The sequence below is a fragment of the Micromesistius poutassou genome (genome assembly GCF_964030765.1).
Source record: "Micromesistius poutassou genome assembly, chromosome: 3".
NCBI classification, from domain to species: Eukaryota; Metazoa; Chordata; class Actinopteri; order Gadiformes; family Gadidae; genus Micromesistius; species Micromesistius poutassou.
The window spans coordinates 12,982,224-12,999,471 of NC_140273.1; the positions used below are offsets into that span (position 1 = coordinate 12,982,224).

The 17,248-nt window shown below is 44.1% G+C and overlaps 1 protein-coding gene across 1 annotated transcript; it reads right to left on the reverse strand.

Annotated features, from left to right (window-relative positions):
- Positions 1–1,064: 1,064 nt before the first annotated feature.
- Positions 1,065–16,991, reverse strand: LOC311340320 (RING finger protein 150-like). Its single transcript, XM_084465223.1, has 7 exons — positions 16,328–16,991; positions 13,444–13,694; positions 6,657–6,728; positions 4,294–4,376; positions 4,056–4,152; positions 3,170–3,377; positions 1,065–3,060 (listed from the first exon to the last, which is right to left on the reverse strand). The coding sequence occupies exons 1-7, from the start codon at positions 16,890–16,892 to the stop codon at positions 2,927–2,929; spliced, it is 1,410 nt and encodes a 469-aa protein (XP_084321349.1). The 5' UTR covers positions 16,893–16,991; the 3' UTR covers positions 1,065–2,926.
- Positions 16,992–17,248: the final 257 nt, after the last annotated feature.

The window sequence follows — 17,248 nt, forward strand, 5'->3', positions numbered from 1 at the left end:
GATGTCACTAATTGACCATAAGGAAATCTTGTAGAGAATCAGTCTTACAATCACTGTTTACCAAACCAGAAGGTCTGAAACATAATTACTTAATTGTCGGGGTATTTTCATGTAGGGAAAGAACCAAAAAAAATACAATTCTGAGGAATGTTTACTTTTCTTGTAGGCTCCTTAACAGTTATGTATACAAACTCATGCAATAGTTAAGCATACAAAATAGTAATTCATGTTAAAATTGTAGGGCACAATATATCTGGTGAACACATCAACTCCCCAAATTCTACAGAATCATACATTCAGAAAGCAACAGTTTAGTCCAACGGCATTTCTGATACAATAGCCCTCGTAAAACTGCACAAGTAAGACTTTCAAAAGTTAAAAGCTTACTCCCTTTCCCATCTTCTGGAATAATAAAGTGCATTTGTGAAAGGTGTATATAAAAATATAGTATACCAACAGACAAACCCTAACCTAGACAAGATAAAAGAATACACGGATGAAACGTATGGCATTCTACAATATAGTTTGTTGGTGGTTTGTCTAAATCAACAATCCTGTTTCCTTTTCTGAATTTCAAGACAGTTGGCAAAGATTACAGGAGTACAGGATGTGAACTATAAACAAAACAAATGTAAAAACTAAGAGACATTCATCCTACTTTACGTAAATCTGCTCCATTGTAATAGAGCACTATTTAACCACAGTATGATACAAGACCAACGATTTATCATTGCAACCTAACCTGTACATAAACAATAATCCACATCATGGTTGACAATAGAGCTCAAGAGAAAGGCAACAAGATGTTGTCCAGATGATGATATTTATGCCATGCTATAAAGGCCATGCAGCAGTGATTTTTTCCTTTTACACACACGATTCCTGCACAAACTGTCGTAGCAGTCGTCCTAGTCTTCTGAATGCTGCGATTTGAGAAGAGAAAAGGAAATGTTTTTTTATATATATATCTTAATTCATCCAGCCATCTGACATTATTCATCTTGCAGAAATAAGCCCTGTATACAGGCAACTGTATCTGGAATTATAATATAGTCGAATCCCCGATGTGTGTTGAGTTGGATTGGCGTCCGTGAGCAAGATTCCAAACCCCTACTGCTCCTAAAGAAAATCAGCTTTTGGAGATTTGGATGAAATTCGCCTTGGATGGAAGTGTCCGATAAATGACTACAGTAGTATTATTTATATCCTGACACAATGGAGCACAAAGTCCACCAATGACCAATGCTTTGTAAAAGACAGCAAGGCCGTGTCCCAATTATCCCCCTTCCATTAGATTTTGCGCGTTCCCGTGAAGGGGTAGGGTGTCCCAAAACTTAAGGGAGCAAGGAGGAGTGCTGTTTTTCCCTTAAAATCATCCCTTGAATGCTAGCCAGCTCGGTAGCTGACTTGCAGCTAAGGGCACTCAGCAAGTGTTCTTGTTAAGGGGAGAGAAATGGGACTGGGCCCAAGTCTTCTGGTAATATCTCCCAGGGTGTTTCATAAGTAACACAATATCAAATGTGTTTATATATAGGATTTTCATTATCTTACATTAATGGGGTGATGAGTAGTGATCATTTAGTTACCGATAAACCCAAATGTTTTTGGACCTGAAACTCATCTGATCTCATCTGAAATCTTCCAAAATTCAACCAGTAAATACTAAAGAAAAAACAAATTGGGCTTTTGTAAACAGTATTAACTTTCTTACAAAAATAAACTTTGCATACCAAAATATACACAATTTTTATGCCATAGATTGAAAATTCAATGTCTAATTCAGACACACAGACAAGACAACTGTAATGTAGACATCCTAGTGGTCATCTCTCCATGAGATTGTTAACAGTCATGTTAATAATATCCTACATGTTTGGCACATACCGTTTCAATATGCTACAGTGAGCACCCAAATAGCCCATATCCATTCGATGTGTGGCTATTCTTGGTAAACCAGCCACAGTAAGACAACAGGCAGTGAGGGACCTCCTTTTTACAAATGCACTAGAGGGACTAGTCACGATTGTCAATGGGCGAGGACAGCTTGATTCACACCACACTAAAAAGGGTTTCAGAAATCAAAGGACCAATGGATAAAAAATTCAATAGTTGCAGTTCGACCGATAAAGACATATGACCCAATGACAGGAGGTACAAATGTGCTATATACAGTCTTATTTATCATAAAATGTGCATACATTATAAAAAAAAGTTGAGTGAGAAGCGTGTTCCTGTAGTCATTTGCTAGGCAAATATAAACTCTAACTTCCACTCTTAGTTTATCATTTCGTTGGCTATCTGGCTACGTTTATACATGTACATACACCTGACATAACGGAGTAAACAGCGAAAAATATTTGACCTGTACTTTTGTTTGACGTAAACAAAAATTTGAACAAACTCTACAAACATGCTGGTTATTTAAACATTATCCCAAAGGGCATTTTAAAAGGATTTCACTGGTAGGAGAACATACCAGACACTTTGACACATGTTCAATGCTGTTGTGATGTACCCTATGAATGCACGTCATATAGCTGGATATGAAGAATCCATTCTGAAATGTGTTTGCAGTGAAAAACAATTCACATAAGGCACATATATGCAGAAAAAACACACAACGAAAAGGGACAACTGAAACGTATTGGAAGCCCTCCCCACACATCCGATGTCCCTTAAAACTCTTAAGGCTCGTCCCATCAACAGTAGGGAGGAGGGCGGAGGTGGTTGGCCCATCAACAGACACAAGACAATTACAGAGGGACAGTTCTCCCTCTCTGCTCCACAGCAGTGGTGTGTTTGTCCACGACAAAGAAGAAGAAGAGAAAATAACACGCGGGTCGTCTAAAGACGGTAAAGTGAGGCGCTCTTCCTTAAAGGTCTGTTCTCCTCGGTCACCAATGTCCAAAGTACCAACGGGACCCCGTTAATCCGTTGACACCGAGTGACGATCCACCAAAGAGTTCTGGCCCAGCGGCTGGGGCTCCGCAGGCTGCTCCTCGTCACCCGTGTGGGGCCCCATACTGGGGGGGTCCACGCCGCTGCTCAGTGGGGGGCGGTCTGAGTGAGAGGGAGGATATGGTGAAGACACACACACACAATCATCTAATCTGTGTCTGCCAATTAATTCAAACACATGGATTCAGGTCATGGTGGAGGGCTGACTCACCACCAGTACAGTCTGGTCCGTGCTCCAGTGCGGGAGGTACCCAGTCATCCTGGTCAGAGAGCTGCTGCAAGCTGATGGACCCTGCTACAGGGTCCAGCACCACCGAGCTCTCGTTCACCGTCATCTCGCTTGCTCCGGTGATGGCGTTGGTTGGCCCGATGGAGGCCTCATACTCTGGGGGGATCTCGTCTGAGCCGTCTTCACTGGGCTGGAAGAAGACTGGGGAGTTAGTCTGCAGCACTATGCTGCGGTTTCTGAATGGAAGGGGTAGCCTAGCTTATCCATCAAGGGTAGCCTAGCCTATTCATCAAGGGTAGCCTAGTGTATCCTCTCCATCAAGGGTAGACTAGCCTATTCATCTAGGGTAACCCAACCTAGCCTAGCCTAGCCTATCCATCAAAGGTAGCCTAGCCTATCCATCAACAGAAAGGATAACCTAGCTTATCCATCAAAGGTAGCCTAGCCTATCCATCAAAGGATAGCCTAGCTTATCCATCAAGGGCAGCCTAGCGTATCCACTTCATGGGTCTTAAAGGGCAGGTCTTTCTGGGATCCCTAGGCGTTCCCAGGCTAGCTGGGACATGCCATCTCTCCAATGTGTCCTGGGTCGACCCCAGGGGCTCCTCCCAGGACTCCTCCGATGGGAGGCGTCACAGGGGCTTCCTGAACACATAAACCACCTCGACTTGATCCTCTCCAAGCTCCTTTGAGCTCCTCTGGGACGCAACTACCTTCTGCTGCATGTACTCTCCGCCCTTATCCTTTCTGTCACCAACCCAGACCGAGGCCTGCTTTTTAAGTCCCACTTATAATAGGATTACATTCTCAAAGAAGCACATTCCCCATTCGTTGTGAGGAGAGTTGTGGGAGGGCTGTGGGGCCGTACCATGATACCCAGGGCCTTGAGGATGTTGGTTTTGCACATGGGGCAAGTCCTCTGGTCCTGCAGCCATGGGTCTATGCAGTGTTTGTGGAACAGATGCCTGGACCAACCAGATAAACAAACAATATATTTCTGAACGACAAACTACATTTAATGCACTGAATGAAGAGTTTCAAATTAATTGTATGAAAAATACATTGCAAGGAGTTTGACTAACCAAATGAGGAGAGCCATGTTTTACCTGCATGGTAAGATCCTTACAACGTCGTTGGGCTTGTAACTTTCAATGCACACTGCGCAGCTGTCAAAGTCTGAATCGATTTCCTGCACAATAGGGAAAATAATAGAAGAAGTCCTTCTTAATTGTATTTTAGGTTGCAGGTAGAAAGGTAGAAATAAACTCAATCTACAACCCATCCCCAACAACACGAAGATGTGATGGTAATACATTAAAAAGCAACAGGCTAGGCTTGAATGATTATGTAGCCATTTCCGTTGCTTTTCCATTGCAATGAACTGGGGTCTCTTTGGCTATATTTAGAGGTCTGCACAAGGACATGTTCCAAGGAGCTGGATTTCTCACTGGTTGTTGATGTGAAAAGTCCTAAATGTTATGTTCCATAAACAAACATTGGCCTGCAGTTCAAATGGTGAACTTGGGCCACATTAATAGATACCACATATTTGTATCTGTACTGCTTTACAAATGCACACATTGCTTATCTTATCATGTTGTGATTAATGATTGGAATCTATAAGGGTGTCACATATTTGTTTGTTATTAAAAATGACTTTTATAACCTGCCATTTCTTCCCATATTTCATTTTTTAATTGTTGAATCACTAGATCACTAATCTTTAAGATTTGACATGACACTCAAGATTTTTTTTCAAAGACTTTTAACATGACACTCAAGAAAGTCAAATTATTGGGTTAGTCCAACTATGATTGGATTACTAAGATACATGTATCCACCTTAGTCAAGCTAAAATCGAATTGGGTTTCTCATAGTCTAATTAAGACCCCTAGATAATGCGATTCATAGTCGAGATAAGCATGCATGTACGGAGTCGAATTGGATTATACGTTGAATTGCGTTCTGCGCATGCTCGAGATCTTTTCCCGGGGCCGTGAGCCGGAAGTAGAAGGAGACGATAGTCGTGTTGTTGTCGCCGTCGGAAAACGAGAAATGGTGATTTATTTTAAAATGTGGTGCAGAAGATGGAGGAAGCCGGTGAATGTAGTTACCCCTATAAGAATTGTGTCCCGGCCGCGGGAGCGTGCATGGCATGCATTCATTAAAGGTGGTAGCACACAGACACTACACTACGATTTCACCCAAGGCTGAATTAAAAGTACACGTTTTTCTAAATCTGGGTCATCAACGAGGTTGTAAAGTAGTAACTCAGGCACATCTGTCAAAATAAACGTTTTTTTCTCCCGACGTGTTTACGATCTTTATTCATTCCTTGCGATGCGGTGGGGAATGCCATATACGGACGGGCGACGGAGGGGCTGCTCCGGTGGGAGAAAGAAGTTTTCAGTAGACAGCTGTCAACTCTCTTCGGGTCGGCGATTTATTTAAAAAGCTGGCGTAGAAGATGGAGGAAGCCGGTGTCGTGCCAATGTAGTTACCCCCTATAAGGAGTGTATCATCATCAACATGCATTCACTACACACTACGCTTCAATTTCACCCAAGGCTGAATTAAAAGTACATGTTTTTCTAAATGTTGCTCATCAACGAGGTTGTAAAGTAGTAACTACGTTCTTTATTCATTCATTGCGCCGCGGCCGAACTGACAGGGGTACTCTCTGATATTACGAATCTTACAGACTGCGTCGGGTTCTCCGACTCTCTGGTACTTCCACAACAAGTAAAAACTCGTAGTGGGGTTTATCCCGCACATGGTGAGAAGGAATTAGGGGAAAGGAACTTTGGCTTTGACTCTCTAAAGTCCAGATTGAAACACGACATGGAGGAGAAAGCGATGTTTTCAGTAGACAGCTGTCAGTTCACTTCGGGACCATATCATTTCTCCGACGCTCCATTGTTCCAACCTCGTATGCGGACTCCTCTGCCGGCAGAGCCAGCTCATCAGGCAGTCGGCATACGACCGAGAGGTCGGAAAAATGGAGTGTTGGAGAAATGATATGGACCCGAAATGAACTGACAGCTGTCTACTGAAAACATCTTTTTCGAATGCAGGCGCCTGAGTTTGTTGTTGCTGGTGACGTAAAGATGTCACCCGGTGGCTCTATTACCACTAGTTGAAATGGGTACAACGCCACCTATCGTACCGGGGAATGACATGCTTCAGCCAATGAATCGATTTACTCACCGCCATTTATACTCGGACAATTGCAGTTGTCCAATTGCGGAGCATAGTCAAACTATGGCTTTAATCGGATTAAGCTGTGCATGTAAAGAGTGTTTAACCCTACCAAATAAGCCTTGGAGATAACCTAAGAAGAAGACAGAAAATGGTATTCTCTAACTCTGGTAAGATTAGCTCTGGAAAGGAAACTAGGAGTTTTGATGTTGGGTCTAAAAATGTGACGAAGAAACAATAAATAAATAAACAATAAATAAACAGAACAAACCTTGTCCCCTTTCTTGATGGTCCGCACTTCTAACCTGCTGATGGCCTTTTTGGCTGCATCTCCCAGGCGCCTCTGAAAGATAAAAATGAACACTAAATCAGGATACAAGATATGATGCAACATACATACATACATACATACATACAAACAAACATCAAAATACTAGGACGAATGGAAATACGTTAACCAAGAGATCATTAAAAATGTTTTAAATAAGTTTTGCCTTTCCTGTAATATTTTTGTTTCAATATCAGCCGACCACATCACATCACATCAGTGCGAGAAAGTCTTGTCTTCACTTTCCATCATAAAAACAAAATACAGAAGCAGGATTGATGCTGAGCCACACCTGAGACTGAAGCTGACCTCAATGTATGTATACTACATATATGTAGACATCGCAGGACGGTGTTTGCAGAGGCAGGCGTGCCCGTCTCATGAGGCTTATGGAAGTTCAGTTATCAGCGGGCTAGCCAACTTTCAATATTATTTGTATTTAGCCTTACATTTTCAAACAGGTTGTTGGTACACAGTTGTTATTCTTAATGTTCTCACTTGTGTGCGTGTGTGTCTCTGTGTCTGTTCTAGTGCTACCACTTTGTACAGCTGACCACAGTTGACAATAAATAATATATATTTTAAGACTAAATGTGCCTCCGGCGTGAACTGTGTGTAGCAGAATAGGGCCGCAGGCCTACGCTACTGTAGTTTGTTATATTTTATAACATTGTTCCTAATGATGGTACTTGGGGAGAGAAATATTTTCTGAGGTGGTACGCGGTATAAAAAGTTTGAGAACCACTGGCCTAGAACGAACAAACGGCTCTAGAGAGGACTCTCATTTAATCAACACTATCTTACGTATAAGGTATGAACAATAAATAGTTTTACAGACTAAATAACTAAACCTAAATGATAAATCTTTATGGAATTAAACCAAATACAAATGGTTGTCAACTGACAACCATCGGGTTAAGTTCCAAGCTTTTAGGGGTTGAGCTGTCTGTACTGTATGTCCCAAGTGAAAGACTACTGGCAGGAACACATCCATCAATACAACACCAGTGAAAGACCAACTTTCCCCAAAACGGATATAGATCCATCATCCTATGAATAAACATATATCATGACATCACAAGGATTTGCCATGGAAAGAGCAAACAACTAAATCATTGAGGCCTACATCTTATTCGGCTCTGATTGTTTTTGATTTCTTCTATAATTAAGAGAGTAATTGTTCTATACCCTCACAAAAGACTACTCAATCATCATTAAGGACTTAATCATCATGCTGAAAGAGTTGAAGATCAGATTAATTTTTTTTAATGGGCAGTATTAAAAATAAACATAAACAAACCTTTACATGTAGGCTACCATTATAAGCAGGGGTGCACATAACTTTTTTAGTGAGTTACTCATTTGAGTATCAGGAGATGGTGTTCGGTACGCACGGCGTAGCGTCGTTTTGATAATGATAAAGGCAATTCCACCGCGGGTGGAGATGTTAAGGGGGGGGGGGGATTGCGGGCAAACAATCCCGTCCGCCCGCAATCCAACACAATAATCCCGTCCGCCCGCAATCCAACACAATAATCTCGTCCGCCCGCAATCCAACACAATAATCCCGTCCGCCCGCAATCCAACACAATAATCCCGTCCGCCCGCAATCCAACTCCCCCCCCCCCCCCCCACCCTGTTATAATGTAAGCATTATAAAATTCTACAAAGTCTCACTCCAGCCAAAAACCAAAAGTTGCCAACCCTGCAGGGGGGCACCACACATTGCTACCTGGTCTGTGGGAAATACTGCAAGGGAAACAGAAATGAGGACTAGATGTCAAGGTCTAGATATAAAATCGAATAAAAACCTGGTATTATCACCAAAACCTAAAATAGACCCTAAAATCATGACTTTTGCATTAAATCGCACATGTCACTTATGCTTATCTTAAAGGATTTGGCCAGTCTGCTAAGACCCCAAGTTAATTGCTGACATTGTCTATGTCGACATATAATTCAACCATGTGTGGTGTGGAGAAATTGGGCAGCTGACCAGCAATAGACATCCATAGTATTAAAAACAAGTGTTTAGCAGCTCCCATAGCTGTATCTTTGTTTTGTCCAGCTCAGGTAAGCGCATACAAATACCCTGGCTAGGTTGCTTTCTCCAATAGTGCCAACAAACAAGAAGTTTAAATTCTGTGCATGCGCATGGACTTACAGACTCAAAGGCTTCTAAGTACATACATACAACCAGGTGTTATTAACTGATTAGAAAGGCGCCCAAGCATTCTGAACTATCACACTTCCTAAAGGGCTCTTTATGGTCCCACGTTCACGCAACGCACGGACCACGCAGACGCTTCGACGTAGTCGTGAACATTGACGCCTCTTGCGCATCTTGCACACTACCTCCGTCAACGGACGCAGCTCATTGACTTTGCATGGGGCGCCCTCAAAATGCATTGTGGGTCTGTCCATGAGGTCGGCTCCGTGGCTGGGGTCAAAAGTTGAGAAATGTTCAACTTTTCAGGCAGCGACGGAACCGTCAGCCAATAAAATCTCGTTATGCAAATATACACAAGTGCACTGTCCAATGAAATCGCCTTTGTAATACAACCTGGGAAAACACAGGGATACGTCAAAAAGCCCCCATAACCGCGATCTGATTGGCTGACGGACCCGTCACTTCCCGAAAAGTTTAACATTTCTCAACTTTTGACGCAGGCCACGGAGCCCAAAGAACGGACGGACCCACAATGCATTTCGAGGTCGCCCCATGCAAAGTCAATGAGATGCGTCCATTGGTAGGTAGTGTGCAAGAGGCGTAAAGGCCCATTCACACCCTACGGTAAATACGGATACGGACCCTTTCGTCCGGTCCCGGAGGTCGTTTTGTCCGTCAATGGGTCTGTCGCCTCTGAGCTTACAAATCCGGAGTGCTCCGGACGAACCGGAGCAATACCACCGGAGATCAAGGTGGCAGTAGAGTCAGAAGTCCAACCATTCGCAAAAATAGAGAGAGAGTAGTAGGCCTATAATATCTGATGTATATATATTTTGTATTTAATGTTTTATACTTATATTATACTATATACCTGACCTTATTATTTTATTGTTCACCTGCTTTGACAATGCAAATGTATATTTTTCATGCCAATTAAACTTTTTTTAATTTAAATTTTGAGCAGAGAATCAGGTTGCAGGTTGGTGAGGGGTGTCACATGCCACCACCGTGTACACTTTGTGCTCCTTTTTTTTTTGCAGATTTCGGATGACACAGAGCAAAATCATCTCCTCTACAGATACCATGTTTGCGATTGTTGATGCCGGTAATTTGCGACACGACAGTCACTGCCCTCTAGAGGATGTATTGCGTAACATCCATAACAACGCTGAAACCGGACGGAGGTATGAAGGGTAGTCCCGGAGACAACGTTTAGTACGAATAGACAAATTTTGTCCGGATCCGGAGGTATGAATGGGCCTTTACGCCTCTTGCATACTACCTCTGTCAACGGACGCATCTCATTGACTTTGCATGGGGCGCCCTCGAAATGCATTGTGGGTCCGTCCGTCAAGTCGGCTCCGTGGCCTGTGTAAAAAGTTGAGAAATGTTCAACTTTTCGGGAAGCGACGGGTCCGTCGGCCAATCAGATCACGGTTATGCAAATACACTAATGCTGCTTTTCCACCGACAGTACCAGCTCGACTCGACTCGACTCTGGTTCGGTTCCAGTCGCTGACGAAACGCTGATCAGCGTCCCCCTCGGGAGCGGGTCCGTGGACTCCAACCACGCCGGACACAACTTAACTTTGAGTGATTATTCCCATTTACAGCCGCTGGCCAATCAGTTGCCAGCAGCCTGTTTACGATACACAAAAGTACCTACTCCGCTCGCTTGGTACCTCGACGGAGGTAGTACTAAAAAAAGTACCCCGTACTAGGTACCGGGTACTTTTTTTGCCAATGGAAACGCAAAAAAAGGCAGGGCGAGTCGAGTCGAGTCGAGCTGGTACTGTCGGTGGAATAGCGGCATAATGTGCCGCTACTTGGACAATGTCCAATGAAATGGTCTTTGTGATACAACCTGCCATGGAAATGTCAAAAAGCCATTCCGCAGCGGGGGATTTAAAGACCGGGTAAACCAAAAATAATTATGGGTTTTGAGTTTATAATACCACAGGAAAATATATTATTAACCACCCTGCCAAATTTGAAGGACTAAAAAAAATCGCGAAGTATATAAAATTATGCTTCAAAGTTGATGAAAAATGAGCAGTAATCCCTGGCTCAGGACGGTGGGGGCGTGTGCGCTGCAGGCCAGGAAACCACGCCCATCACCGGAGAGGTCCAACGGGCAAGCTAGCTGCAAACTGACAATTCAAATCAGACTCGTGAGCGGTAAAACCATAGACGGGTGAAACCACAGAATGCTAGTGCGCGGTTAATGTATTTATACCTAGAGGGCAGCAGGGGGCGGGTTTATGTGAGTAGGACCGCTTTACGTAACGCGGTCCTCGATGTAGACCCGCCCATTTTAAACCTGCACACAGAACATTCTCTGAGGCCTAGCTCCTCAAGGAAATGATGAATGGGAAAAATATTTTTTACATGTTTTGAGGGACACATTTAAGGCCTAATTAATATGATAAGAAGAAAAATACTGAATTTGGTTTACCCGGTCTTTAAGAATGGATTTAATGGATTTAAGAATTGGGCGATTGCTGTGGTACACGTACAGGGGCAACACTGTCCTTGCGACTACGGGATTACATTTACATTTAGCAGACGCTTTTATCCAAAGCGACTTACAATAAGTACATTTGTCATAAGAAGTGAAACAATATATCGCCGTCGGTACAGTAAAGTTGTTCATAGAACCAAGTGCAAGTACTAACAATCGCCAGGCTAACCCCATTCCCCGTATACAGCAGTGATAGCTAGCTACTGCAGATGCTACACAACTAAGTACATGCTACACAACATGCATGCACAACACAATGAAGTACAATGAATGAATACAACCTGCATTAATTGCGTTCATTAAGTGCCAGGACGTACAACAAACAGTGCAACAGACGAATAAGGGACTGAATGGCTATGTAGAGTCTAGGTGAACTCTGAACAGGTGGGTTTTGAGTCGTTTGCAGAAGTTTGTGAGTGACTTCGGTCCTGACATCAGCAGGGAGCTTGTTCCACCACTGTGGTCCCAAGATAGAGAAGAGTTGTGATTTAACTGATCGACCTTTGGTTGCTCTTAGTGATGGCGGTCTGGCGGTACCAGACGTCCAGCTGAGGTAGTTGAGCGGAGGGATCGAGCTGGGGTGTGTGGTTTGACCAAGGCTTGGAGGTAGGCAGGGGCAGTTCCATCGACTGCCTTGTATGCCAGTACCATCATCTTGAATCTGATGCGGGCTACTACAGGGAGCCAGTGGAGGTGGCAGAAGAGGGGAGTCACATGGGAGAATTTAGGTAGGTTGAACACGAGGCGCACTGCTACGTTCTGGATACGCTGCAAAGGTTTAATAGCAGAGACCAGGAGTCCAGCTAGGAGCGAGTTGCAGTAGTCCAGGCGGGAGATGACCAGCGCTTGGACTAGAAGCTGAGCTGCTTCCCTTGTGAGGAAGGGCCGTATCCTGCGGATGTGTAAAGTGCAAATCTGCAGGATTGGGCCACTGCGGTGATGTTGGCGGTGCAACATAACTGGTTGTCTAGCACCACACCAAGGTTTCTGGCAGTTGGAGACGGAGATACAATGATGTTCTTGACAGTGACCAGTAAGTCCAGGTGTGGGAAATCTTTCCCCGGTATTATGAGGAGCTCAGTCTTGTTGAGGTTAAGCCTCAGGTGATGGGCAGTCGTCCAAGTGCTGACGTCTGCCAGACATTCAGATATGAGCGTTGCAATCAGGGCTTTGTCAGAGGGGGGGAATGAGAGGAATAGCTGAGTGTCGTCGGCATAGCATTGATATGAAAAACCGTGTGGTGTAATTACAGAGCATAGAGATCTGGTATAGAGGGAGAACCGAAGGGGCCTCATTACAGAGCCTTGAGGGACACCAGTGTCAAGTGTGCAAGGTTTCCGGGATCCATTTAGCAATAACAACAACAAGCAGGAAGACGTGGGAAAAAGCCGGCTTTATAACGCCTGGTGCAAGGAGAGTGCAAGGAGTGTTGCCCCTGTACGTGTACAGTGATTTGATTGGCAGCAGGCTGCGTCTACAAAGACTACGTCAGACACACCCGAGCCCATCCGTCGACTGACGGAGGTAGTGTGAACGAGGCGTCAGGCCCTTGCGGTGGACGCAAGTAGGGTCCGCAAGGACGTAAGGGGTCCGTAACCCCCTTGCGTTGCGTGAACGTGGTACCATAAAGAGCCCTTAAATCACAGCCATCATCTTCCACCATCACACGCCAACATCAAGTCTGTGAGCATGTGCAGCAGCATGTAAACACAGAAGCTCTCGGTTTTTCCAGCTGCTAAAGATTTCCTGTACACCTCACAGGTCCAACAGAGGATATTAAGTACACTACATAGCCATCGCTGGAAAACAAGTAACCATTCCTGTGTAGATTACGCATATCATCACTTTTAACACTTTTAACTAAAAATGTATGATTCCGCTAACTGCTACTTCACACTTTTTTTTTTTTTATGACTTCCGGAAGTGAATATTGTGTGAGAGGTTTTAATGTGAGCCACTCCAAAGGCCGTATTCTGTCTCACTGTGGAAAGACAATAAAATGTTCTCAATCTGATCAGAAGACATCCATAAAGCCCTACCTGGTTGCGGTCTCGCGCGTTGACGTAGCGGAACCTCTGGATGTAGTAGAAGACAAGCCAGGCCAGGGAGATTGTCATGAGGACGATGAAGGAGATGGAGACAAACACCACCGAAGTTCTGCTCACATACTTCTGCAGGTTCCGCGTCCCCACCGTGATGTCCATCATGACTATGACCCTCTTCTCCAGCAACGCCACGATGTCCTGCCCCTTGGGCTCCGGGATCATCACAGCGATTATGTCTCCGGTGCCTGGAGGGGTCAAATGCACCACGTCTCCACATGTAAGCTCCAGGGACGGGAATCAGCAGAGTGCATTAAAGCAGAGTGCATTATAGAGTGCATACACAGTACCTATTTGTGATTCTGTAAATATTGCGATAGGATATCTTGTTTTTTTGTAAACTGATTTTATATTTTGTGTGGTTTAAATGAAGATTGTTTAATTGATGTTGGGGTTCAGGTTCGAACAGAACAGCTGATGCATATATGGCTCATTAACTATAGAGCACTATGCAGGTCATGCTGTTTATTTGCTTCCATTCAAATAACATTGATGTTTTGGGCTTCGATTTTTGAGTCAACCTGCTGAAGTATTTTGGAAGCAAAGATTCCGTTACATACAATCCATTTTTCCCCCATCCAGGCCCGGACTGGCTATCGGGAGAACCGGGAGGTTTCCCGAAGCGCCGGCCTATGATTGGCCTGCTGGCCTGCGTCTCTTTTTTATTTTTTAAGTCTGCCCGTCAGCCGGCGCCGCGGCTATCTGACTTTTTTTTTCTAAGTCAGAGAGGCAGGCCTGGCCAATCAGAGGCCACTCAGGCCACTAGTATGTGAGGAGGACAAGGCGATTGGTTTGTTTTGATTAACACCCGCCCCAACAGTCCGTATCAACCACACAGACAGCGTGCGGAGGAAGGGGTGTGTGTGACACTGATGCTGCAGTCGCGGTGTGTGTGTAGCGAGCGCCGAGCAGAGAGGGAGAGTCAAGGCTTCGACTAGTACTGTAAAACATGGACCCCAACCCGGGTAAAAAAAAAAGAAAAGGCGGTGCCGAGAGGGAGAGAGAGAGAAAAAGAAAGGCGCTGGAGGAGGATGCGGCCAAATGCCGTAAACTGACAAATTTATTCAGGCCCCCCCCCCCCCCCCCCCCCCCAGCCAAGATACCTCTGCAAGTAAGTTATCTAAAAAACAACAACAACAACAACAACAAACACTGGTTCTTGAGGTCCAGGGACCTGGATCCTTGAGGCTGTACACTTTTACACAGTAGGCTATAGGCCCTGGCCATGAAATTAAACAAGCCACTTCAGGCTTCTCCCAGCAGCAGTGCTCCCTAGGCAGGTGCCAGACACGTGGCCCTGAGGGACCCCCTTAATACTGGTGAGGCCTCTGGGCCTAGAGCTACTTCAACACTCTCGCTAGGACTGAGCCTTCCATCTGAAGATTCTCTGTTTGAATCAAATACTAGGAGTCACTAACATGCCAGCCTCCCTGGGATCATGAAGTAAATGTATAGGTTTATAAATGCATTTGCTTATTAGTACGATAACTAGCATCTTCTAAACTCGACTTAAGTCCATGACCCAAACTAAGTGAGTTTTCTGTTCACCTGAAAACCCAGCCACAGCTTTAAGCAAATGGGAAATGCAAAGGGGACACAGTGAACACAGAATGAATGAATACACTATAGCAGGAATAGAAAAACCCTACAAGTAACATACTAAAATCCATGTCTGTAACCCATTCCTAAAGCAAAACTATTAGAAAATAAATTCCAATATTGCAGAACAGTATTTAGGATATCCTTAAGCCATAAACTCAGAACCTTTCCTGCTGCCCACTGTGACAGCCAGAGAAGATAAAAATAGCCCAGTAAGACCATAATATCCACACAGGCAGGCTGTGGCTTAACCGGTCAAAGAAGGGATATTTTGAAATGTACTGTTGGCAAAGATTTGGCAATGAAAACTACAATATAGCCAATACAGAAATATCCCTTTAGCTGGTGTTTTTGGCCGATTATATGGATATGGAGGATATGACCGAATAGATTGTTATTGAGACACTCAAACACCACACAGTAAATAGGAAAAACAGCCAATAAAAGTTAGACATGGCAGTCTTTTCACACAATAAAGACCGAAAATGTGTATATAAATAGCTTTAAGATTAATAATTGAATTGCAATTCTATGAACAAATTAAATATTAATTCCTAATGACAGATGTGGAGGGAGCTTCTTGGCACTGTACCTCGTTAGGTATGTGAATGAGTTTGCTCAAAATACCAGCCAATGGCCTGCACAGCCCACTCAAGCCCTGCTCTCATGCAATCTTCCCTTCCTTATTCTCTTTGAAGGTGCCTGTACTTCACTGTTGGCCCCTTTCATGCATTTGATCACATTATTGTCTTCTTTGATTCCTCTCCCGATCTAAATCTGTCTTTCATCTGATGGTTCAGCAGGAAAAATATCTGCTGTTTTTATATACAGCTTGATGTGTTGCTGACATTGTCTTACTACACCCATTGTCCCTACCCATACGTATACAACTATGCAACCACATCTCCGCCATGATGTAGCGTTCCATTCCTCCTTCGCTACCTCATGATTCCCACCCCTGGCAACAACTACTCCTCAGCCAAGGGCCGTGATATTGATCATATCAAGGGAGCTACATCAAAACCAGATATCTGGACTAATGAAAAAAAAGAGAAGAAATGGAGGTAAAGCATCCCCTGCCATAGACAAACTAGTAGTTAACAATGTGGATACAATTCAAAGGCAGAAACGTAAATAAAGCATAGTTGTGATGGTATAGGATTGCCACAAAAAACAGAACAAACAAACATAACATGGTGACAATCTAGTGGAAGCTTCTCACCTTGGTGCGGCATGGTTATCGTGTCGTTTGGGTTGTTGGAGCCCACATTGTAAATGACAACTGCGGATGCATTGCGACTTGCAGCGTTGCTGATTTTCTCCCGAAACGTACAATTCCCCGCAGCGATCAACGCCACCCAGGCGATGTTCGGGGAGGCGATGGGGAATTTTACATTAATGTGACATCCTTGTCTGTCCCGAAAGAAGGTAGGTAATAAAACAAGTCCGCGAGCTTCCTTCTTTGGGGAGTGTTCGCCATAGCGACCACACTCGGATTTATCGGTTTTGAGTTCTAAGGTGACAGGGTCTGTATATGTTATGTTGATGAATGCCGTATACCATTCTTCCTTCTCTGCTACCGTGAACTCAAGGCACAGCAAATTTCCGAAACAAAAAGACAGGAGCCAGGTGGAGAGAGCTATGTTGCTGCAGGCTCGGGTGAGGGACACTGCCATTTTTCGGAAACAAGGGTCCCGTCCCCACCGCCGAGGCGAACACCTTGCCCAGCGTCGGGAAAGATCGTCTCTCTTTCTAAAAAATAAAACAATAAAAAAATATTTATGCATTCATATCTTCTTTAAGAATTAAAGGCAGAACATGTTTGTAGTTATAAGTTCTATCAGACGGGTTGGCTTTCGTTTGAGGTGTTTTTTTGACGCTCCAACCCGAGCACCTCCACCGGCAAGAATACAGACTGTTGTTGTTTGGGGTCAGACGTGCTTCCTGTATGGCTCCTGATTGGTCCTTCGTGGCCACGTGGGAAATGTGTCTAAAGAATCGGAAGTAGTAACGTGGCTACACAAATAGATGTCTCGAAGAAAACGATTTCGTTCCGAGTGCAATAAATGTGTATGCCGTTCACAAAAATCAATATTTGCAAATTATAATCACCTTTGATATTTGTGAACCCAATTGGTAATAA

Coding starts and splice junctions, on each gene's coding strand:
- LOC311340320 (XM_084465223.1), bottom strand. CDS start 16,892: ATGCATAAATATTTTTTTATTGTTTTATTTTTTAGAAAGAGAGACGAT. Junction 4,153..4,293: donor GTAAGGATCTTACCATGCAG/GTAAAACATGGC, acceptor TGGTTGGTCCAG/GCATCTGTTCCACAAACACT. Junction 3,378..4,055: donor TCAAGGCCCTGGGTATCATG/GTACGGCCCCAC, acceptor GTCTTCTTCCAG/CCCAGTGAAGACGGCTCAGA.